The sequence below is a fragment of the Planococcus citri genome, chromosome 2, assembly GCF_950023065.1.
Source record: "Planococcus citri chromosome 2, ihPlaCitr1.1, whole genome shotgun sequence".
Taxonomy (NCBI): domain Eukaryota; kingdom Metazoa; phylum Arthropoda; class Insecta; order Hemiptera; family Pseudococcidae; genus Planococcus; species Planococcus citri.
Genome location: NC_088678.1, coordinates 41,434,458 through 41,443,690, shown reverse-complemented (window position 1 = coordinate 41,443,690; position 9,233 = coordinate 41,434,458). Strand labels below are relative to the sequence as shown.

The window sequence follows — 9,233 nt, the reverse complement described above, 5'->3', positions numbered from 1 at the left end:
ATATACAAATCATTTCAATTTTCTTGCATTTTGATAGAAAATTATAGACATAAGTAGGTAGATAGGTAAGTACATATGTAGGTAGGTACCCCATTTGTATTGATATGGTACTGAAAATACATTTTCGAACATAACACATTTGTAGGTATTATTATACGCAAAAACTTTGATGATAACCTTCGAATTTCGGACCAATATACCTACTTGAATAATTATTTACTTGCAGAACTTCCCTGAAACTATCAAAATTCAAAATCTGAAAAACGAAAATTCTGGACACACGACCGTTGTATTGTACTTATTTGAAACTATAAGCTTGAAAACTATTCGAATTCTTGCGAAAATTGCAAATTCCTTGAATTTAATTTACATCGACACCGTTGCAAATTGCAAATCGCGTCAACATACGTATGAAGTAAGTAAGCTTAAAGAGAAAAAAACAAAAACAAGCTTCGATATAGTCCGATGTTATACAAGTTTCATCGATTTTAGATGTATAAAAAGCATATTTCTTATACATATATGAATAAGTACCCGAAAGCAATCATTTCATTGAAATCATTATAGTAGGTAAAGAGAAACAATTTTCACATTGCATAATACCTACGTATGTTCAAATTGATCCCTATAACAAATTACGTAGATCTAGGTATACTAGCTTGAAAATTCCGTCATAATTGCGGAACTCATTTTAGGAGTAAAATGGCACCTTGACACGTAGATACCTTATTATTTCAAAATGAGTAATAATTCAAAATTCTACTGATCAGTGATCGTCGTCACGTAATTTGTGAATAATTCATTCTACATTATTGTTTTTTATTCCACGCCTCCGCGGTTTACAAATTGACCTTTTCACAGAATGTGAGAATGAACCACTCAACGCATCGCCTTCACAAACTCGACGCTTTTTTGATGCATTTATGTTACGAAAGAATTGCCTATACAGGATTATAAGGCAACAAGTTCATCCGAAAACTTTTCTTTAAAATGCGATTTCGAAATGAAGCCATCGGTTGGTGATACCAAATGATACCAATGAGTACGCGTATAAAAACTAGATATCTACCTAGGTATACTATTTCGTTCATTTAAAAAATAAAATTATATTCACGTAACTGGTTTCAAATTGCAAAAATTTCTCTGTGCAGTATTACATTTCATTTAAAACCAGTTCGTTGGAAGTAAGATTTTTTGAATATCAGCAGTAAAAGTATCTATAGAAGAAACTGGTTCGAACGATTCGTCCAAATATAATTAACGTCTTGAAAAACATCACAATATTAGAGAAGATTTATAGCCATTTAGGGTGGAGTTGATAGCCATAATGGAGTGGAAGGTATTTTTGTATTCGAAACCCTACAACCTACGAAAGCCTGTAGGACGCCTTATAATTAGAAACGACCAGTTTTCGAGCACGAATTCGATGTTGTGTTTTGTGTCGGTTGCGGGATCAAATAGAGGAGATTAATTTTTTTATGCCTTCCTATCAATCTTTTCTTGCGCCAGGTTGTTGAATGGGTTCATTTCGAGTAGGTATCAATTTCCAGTATGCAAATGCATGCTCTTTCGATGAATGAAATTCAACTGATGTATTTGTAGGCATGTTAATACGTTATCGATGCATTTTTACTTTTTAGGTTTTACGTGTACCTACATTTCATTTAGCCAGGCATTGTTTTTCTTCTCGAAAACTTTGATAAAACAGTTTGGTTTTTGTACGTTTCTTCAACTCCATTTTTTTCATACTGAAGAATTCAGTGAAATACTGATTATACATGTTTTTCAATTTTGATTCTTTATCAATTTGCAGGCCTACGTATAATTATAATATTGAACGAACATTCATTCATACCTATATACATTTTCATGATCTTGTAATTAAGTATGTAATGTACCTATGTACTTTTTTTCAATAGCTGCGTTATTTCTGTGAGTTGGTTTCAAATTTTTATTTTCCACGTAGAATGGTGATAAAAAGAGATAGACCACATTTCAAAACTAGTTGGAAATATCCAAACGAGTGTTGCTTTTTCACAGCAAAAATTGAGTCTACTACCTACCTATTGAAAATGAGAAACAGTATGTAGAAAAAAAAAGTTTATTGCAAAGAATAACATAATCAATTCGTAGTGAAAGCTTTCATAGGAATTCGTAACACTACGTAAAGCCATACAACAGAATAACAGCTGATATTTTTCACACGTTATTCACCTTGGTGTCCATTATATCTTTGACATGGTTAGTTAAATTGCTGAAGAATCCATTTTGAACAGCTTTTTTCAAACCATCCACGAACTCTTTATCCCATGTTTTCACATAATAGAGTAAATTTACGATTAATTTTTTCCCTTCGGCTCGATCTGTTTTCTTTTCGGTGACGATTTCGATACGAGGAAGATTATCTGAAAAATCGCAATAATAATTTCATTGTTCATCAAACCAAAAAAAAAAAAAAACTACTCGTATAATATTAGAAGAGGCAATAATAACCTAAGATTGTCTCGATGTATCCATCCAGGCTATCTGAAAATGATAACAGATCACAGCGAGCAATATTCGAGATGCACTTTACATTTTGATATGGAATTTTTTTCTCCGTCAATAACTTCGGTAAACTTTCCAACCACTCGTTTATTCCACATTCTCTGTAACAGAATGGAGAGGTCAGAATTTTTCAATATATCATTTTGATTGTCCACGAGTAGGTAAGTATAACTTGAAAACTAACCTCATCAATGAATTATTTCTCTGATTCAAGGCCACTTTGTATAAATAAACGAATGTTTTTTCTGCAATATGCAAACTTTGAGCATCGTGCTTACATGAATTTTCTTCGTACAGTTCTTTGATAATTTTAACTAGATTGATAGCGTCGAATTTATTTTTATGCGATTGTATGTCACTACAGAATATGGAATCCACGCAGCGCAACAATTTTACGACAGTTTCACGTTCCAGTTGCCGGCAAGTTTTGAGATTGGCTGAAATGAAATGAAACTTTTAATCAAATTCCTCTCTTTACGAATCACTTAATTAAGAGCAACAAAAAACAGACTTTCAAATTACTATACGATTTACGTAAAAGATCAAAAATAAAAACTTACTATTGACAAAACGTACGACGTTCTTCAATTCTCGATGATCATCTGTATATTCGAATAATGATAAATAAATGTTACAAATATTAGCGTTCAACTCCATGCAATTTTTATCGTTTAAGAATTTAGAATGATCCGATGATAGCCCAGCAATACTCAGTGGCTTATTTCGTTGAAAATTTTCTGCTAATGAATACGGGAATCTTCCTTCAATTAAATGCTCTACTATCGATGAAGAAAACGTATCACAAAACCATTTTTTCTGAAAATGTGAAAATCATGAATTATCAACAGAACTTCAGAACACAAACTATTGATTAATTGTTCACTCATTCTTACCAAATGACAAGGAGAATCGGATATTTCAAATCTACGCCATAAAAGTAGTAATATATCTGTTATGAACTTCAGTAAAACGGCTCCGTCGTTGCTTAAATGTTGTCCTGAAAAAAAAAGAAGAAGAAAACTTGAAAATCGCACATTTTAGTAAATATTTTACGTGAAATCGCTTGCTACCTGTGTGTTGGCCTTTTTTCTGAGGTGCAACTTCAATAAATATCTCAACAAGTAAAGGAATCAAAGTACCGGTGTAATTCTGTAAATTAATAATTATTTTTGAAGAAGAAACGACGAATAAATTCACAAATGAAATATTTATCTTTTTCGTACTTTAATTTCGTCAGTCTCATTGATCTGAGTCGAATTTCGATTGAATGGTACTCTCGATAAATCTATGTTTTTCTGAGCATCGAAAGGACGATAGTACAAGGAAGCATAAGTGGGCTTTGTATCACTCCATTTCAATCTTTTGAAATGTTCAGGTGTATTATCCTCTGAAAAAATTGAATACTTAGTAGCAAAAAAATTGAGAAGAAACTCTATGTTTATACGAACGAACGATACACAATACCTGATTTTCTTTGAGACTGGACGTTTACAATAGCTTCTAAAAGCAATCTCAAACGAGCTAAAACTTTGATCCTCCAGATATTCGTGGTCATTTTCTTATTAAATTGTAACGTTAATTTACGGTCAGATTCGCTGAATTTGGTAGATATTAAATCGAGGAAAGCAGGTAGAATGACTGGCTGACATAATGAAGCTGTTAAATTCGGGCACTTAGATATTAGAATATCTAACATGGTGAGAGAACTTTCTCTGATATTTGCATCGATATGACTCATCGCACATGCCAAGTATTTAATAATTATTTCAAATAAAGGCGTCAACTGTGTTTGAGTGGCCTGAAATTTCAAAAGAAAACAAATTAATTTACGCCACGGTAAACCACACGAATGTTGTAGATGAATCACATATACGTACTTTCGATAGCACTGTTGACAAAAGTTTAATAGCTTCACTTCGAACTTCATGTTCTTTATCAAGTATCAAGTTAGAAGCAGCGTGTAAAACAGCAGGCAAGTTCAAACTCAATACAGCATCAGTATGATCATTAACTACTTCACATAAACCATTCAATGCATTAATTCTCAATGGTGCGTTATGATGATGAAATCTGGATATAAGTTCCTGAACAAAAATATTTTCAATGATATAAAGTTACCTATTTGAAAGGAAATATGAGCAAACAAAAATGATACAGGATCGAATACGTACTTTGACGTTGAGATTACTCTTGGTGGCTACTTCTTCCTGGTGTTCTTTCAGCTGGCCTTTGACTACAATTTTTTTTACTTTAAACGTTGTATTGGTGATATTTTGTCCTTTAGGAAGAATTGTTTTATGAGAAACTTTCAATTTAGTTTTAGTTTTATCCTCCTTTTTACGCTTTTGAAAAGGGGTCTTCTTCGCGAATTTACCCATTGTTATGGATTTTACTTATTCTTTACTGATGAACGAAACTATTAACAACATGGAATGTACACTATTAATCACGTAACATCATTTTAATTGGTATTTAATTAGGAAAACAAATTCATGAAATTTTTTTCAAAATTCAACTTGGATGGTGTGTTGATAACAATGTGATTGATAACAAAAATAACCACGTGCTTTTTGCTATGAAAGTTTTTGAACTATTTAAGAGACATTATTAGTTTTCAAATTTTTACTATACTTGTCCGATTTTTTACATTTTGTTAATGAATGTGAACGTAAATGTTTTTAAAATATTCATTTCAGTTGAAGTTTTTCAAATGAATGTCTTTTTTATAATTTAAAAATCAAAATGAAAAAAAAATATGTAAAGTTCAATCTTACAGTGTATCCAGTATACAAACAAAAAACAATAAAAACAATCGAATTTTTTTACATGGCAGTCCTGCCTCCTGCGTTATTGCGTTATCACTGAAGCGTTCAACAAGTAAACATTCAAATGATTCAACTGATAATTTCCGCGGAATTCATGAATATTTCGAGGTTTTTTATTACTTCAATTAACGTAATGTGAATAATTAGAGGGTTGTGCCGATAATTAATCAACTATTATGTGCACCACTTAATTACTTCGAAAGCACACTCGTTAAGAAAATGTGCCACCGAACGCGATTTGGTTCAGAAACATTGAAATAACTCGATTCTGTGTCCGTGTTTCTAGCATAAATTCATCCTCAAAATGATGTGCAACCAGTTCCGCCAAAATTTCTACACTTTGATTGGAATTCTTCTCGGATTATTTTTCGGTTCCATTCTTATTCCGATTCTTGAAAATGGATGTTTTCGCGTTGACTTCTCCTACAATAGTAACGCATTTGACAATCAGTTGCTATCTGAAGAGTACGTACCGAAGATAAATTTAGCTGGAAAACCAGTTAAAGCTCAGAAAAATCCTCAAAAGTTACTACGACCGAGATATTTCTCAACCGAATTGGGTATTCGTAAGAAGCTTTTTGTTGCTGTATTAACTACTCAACAAACCATTAATACCAAAGGGATCGTTGTCAATAAGACCACGTCTCATCTGGTCGACAAACTAACATTTTTCATCGATGCGCCAGGTACGCAGAAATTGAACGTTTCGTATTTGAAACTTCCTGGAATAGTGGGCTTTATCGATACCAGAGTAATTCTCAAGCCGTTTCACGTTTTGAAGTATATAAAAGACAATTATATCGAAAATTATGATTTCTTTTTCATCGTAAATGATAGCGCTTACATAAAAGCGAGAAAGCTCAATGAATTAGTTCAAAAAATCAGCATTAGTCGAGACGTATACGCTAGCACCAAGATACCAGATTCATTATTTTGTTCTTTAGGTGAGCGAGTTTCCTATTCATAAAGTACGCTTTTAGAAAATAGTTTTCCTCGTAAATTGAACAACCATGTATAATTTCAGATGCTGGCATCTTGTTCAGTAATTCAGTGATTCAGAGGATGGTGAGAAATATCGACTGGTGTGTTAAAAACGTATTTTCTTCATCCGACGACGATAATTTTGGACGTTGTGCTCTTCACTCATCCAATATCCCGTGTCAAGAAATGGTACAAGTGAGTGATGTTCAATATTAGATCGTTCAAGTATTTTAATGCAAAGTACAATTTAATAAAAGTTCAATTTTCAGGGAAATAAGTTCGAGAGCTACCATTTAACAAACGAGGAGAAACTAGATTCAGACGCTATTTCTCAGATGTTAGATTCTGTTACGGTGTATCCTATCAAAAATGTGAAAACATTTTATACTCTTCATGCATATTTCTCAAAAGTACGTACAATTAGATTGTTCGTGGAAAAGAAGTTTTTCCCTCGACAGTAAAGTAAACCTTTGATCAAACAATAATGTTATTTTAGATCGAACTTGAAAGAACCAACGCCGAAATTGCATCCATACGCAAGTCTATAGTAAGCATGTCTGAATTTACGCCTGATGGATCCTCCTCTGTTACTTGGCCAATCGGCAATCAACCGGGTAATAAACCGATAACTAGATTCGACGTACTGCGTTGGGATTATTTCAATGAATCGCACATATATCTAAGCACCGACTTTGATATAATCAGATTTTTAAATGACGCCGAAAAGAAAGATATACAGGTTGGACACGGTTCGATTGAGCTATCTATATTAAATATTTCGATAAAAACTAATGTGTGAAATTTTATAGCTTCTCATCAAATCGTGCATTGATATGATTAGTGCAAAATACAGCGGGATTTATCAATATCATTCGTTAGTAAATGGTTATCGTAAATTTGATCCTTCTCGAGGTATGGATTACAAGCTCGATATCGCTTTTCGAGACACCACGAATGATAAAATAATTCAGAAAAGGTTGCGTATATTTCCATTTTTAAATAAAATTATGCGAGTTGTTTTATAATTTCATCATTGATATTGCAGATTAGAAGTGTGCAAACCTCTGGGAAAAATTGAAATATTGCCAGTACCGTATGTTACGGAGAATCGTAGAATAAACATCTTGCTGCCTGTTCGTGTAAACGATAAATCAAACGTTAATAAATTCTTGCAACAATATAAAACTGTATGTTTGGAAAAAAAAGAGAAAACTTTTCTTATGCTGGTAATTTAATTACTCCCATTATTACCGTTTGTTTACTCGTTTCGACCAAGTTGTGAACTTTATTAACGCATTTTAGGTACTAATTTACGAGTACAACGTTCCTGGTAAAGGAACAAAAGACGATATATTTCAAGATTTCAAGAACCAAGCAGTATCGCTTACTAAAACTTATCAAAGAGATGATAATCGAGTTGCTTGGGTTTCAATCAAGCTTCCATCTTCTGAAAATCGGGCTATGGAAGAAGCTCTGCTGTATTTTGCTGTAGTAGACATAGCGATGAGAAAGTTCAACTCTGATTCGTTGATACTCATTGGTAGTCCTGAGATGGAAATTCGAATAGAATACTTGAACAGAGTAATTTTTTCTTCGCTAAGATAACCTTTGCTCGTTCGAATAAAATTGTATACTGATTTTTTCAATGTTTCAGGTTCGAATGAATACCATTCAAGGATGGCAAATTTTCAGTCCTATTCCTTTTTCTGAATATAATCCTACGATTACGAAGATACCGGCTCAACAGTACATGGATATAAATAAACGACAAGGTCGTTTCGATATTCATAATACGCAGCATATCTCATTTTACGTAAAAGATTATATCACGAGTAAGTTTTGATACTGGGTTTCTCGTATTGTTGTTATTTTTATATTTAATTATCGATGATATTTATTTTCCAGCTCGTAAAAAAATAGAAAACTTGATTCCGGTGATAAAATCTGATTCGGATATTCGTGTTTTACGATCAAACCTAATCGATCGTAATAATTTTACTGGCCTAGCTTTACACACCATTTACAGTATGTTCGTTAGATTCGGCGACGTTCACGTAATCAGGGGTGTTGAACCGGCTTTAAGATTGAAATATCGTGAAATCGATTGTCATCTGTACGAAGCGAATACAGATACTGTTGTGAGCGCTGTGCATACAAATTGTCAAACCAAACGTAATTTTAATTTAGGATCTCGAAGTCAACTTTCTAAACTTATTTTAGAATACCAAGATAATGCACACCCTAATTTTACTCTTCGATGAGTGTGATTTTTAATTTATTTATTTTGTTTCTTGTCATGACCTAAGACAGACTATCAACAAGTACACACAGGGTGTAATTTTATGGTACCTACTTAAGATTGGGGCAACTAATGGTGCTTTTTTAAAATCATTTTATATTTTATTATGTTTTTTATTTGTTATGATGGAGGGAATCACTGTAATCTCAATATCGAAAATGTATACGATTTTTGGGTAAGTTAACTTATTGTGATAATTATCATTTCATGTGTCTTCATTTTGTATTTTTTTTTTTTTTTGTAAAATTTATTGTAGTACCTATACCTACATAATATAAAGACTTGACTCTTTATTCTCATAATCTTAATGATATTCTACTTGGCTTGAAGTTATCAACATTATACCACACTCAATGCTAATTTGCGATAACGTTGATGAACATGAATATAACTAGTAGGTACGGTTATCTTGAATGAGATTTCGTAATTCATGTTCTGTTTATAAAATGAATGCTTTATTAGAAATTGACATCCCAAACATTGATTACAAAAAATATTATTGTACCTAACTACTTACATACAAGTATCACGAACCTGAGTTCTATTCGTGAATACGCAGTACTTTACTCTTCACTTTGGAG

At 32.5% G+C, this 9,233-nt stretch overlaps 2 protein-coding genes across 2 annotated transcripts; one reads left to right on the top strand and one right to left on the bottom strand.

Annotated features, from left to right (window-relative positions):
• Window positions 1–2,087: 2,087 nt before the first annotated feature.
• Window positions 2,088–5,092, bottom strand: LOC135835808 (testis-expressed protein 10 homolog). Its single transcript, XM_065350239.1, has 10 exons — window positions 4,719–5,092; window positions 4,425–4,631; window positions 4,012–4,345; window positions 3,771–3,934; window positions 3,618–3,696; window positions 3,441–3,544; window positions 3,108–3,363; window positions 2,732–2,984; window positions 2,494–2,648; window positions 2,088–2,405 (listed from the first exon to the last, which is right to left on the bottom strand). Exons 1-10 carry the CDS (start codon window positions 4,923–4,925, stop codon window positions 2,200–2,202), a joined length of 1,965 nt encoding a protein of 654 aa, XP_065206311.1. The 5' UTR covers window positions 4,926–5,092; the 3' UTR covers window positions 2,088–2,199.
• Window positions 5,093–5,412: 320 nt separating this feature from the next.
• Window positions 5,413–8,945, top strand: Chpf (Chondroitin polymerizing factor). The gene is made up of 9 exons (XM_065350238.1): window positions 5,413–6,316; window positions 6,397–6,548; window positions 6,623–6,763; window positions 6,850–7,092; window positions 7,163–7,329; window positions 7,399–7,579; window positions 7,656–7,934; window positions 8,008–8,185; window positions 8,259–8,945. Exons 1-9 carry the CDS (start codon window positions 5,677–5,679, stop codon window positions 8,612–8,614), a joined length of 2,337 nt encoding a protein of 778 aa, XP_065206310.1. The 5' UTR covers window positions 5,413–5,676; the 3' UTR covers window positions 8,615–8,945.
• The last annotated feature ends 288 nt before the right edge of the window (window positions 8,946–9,233 follow it).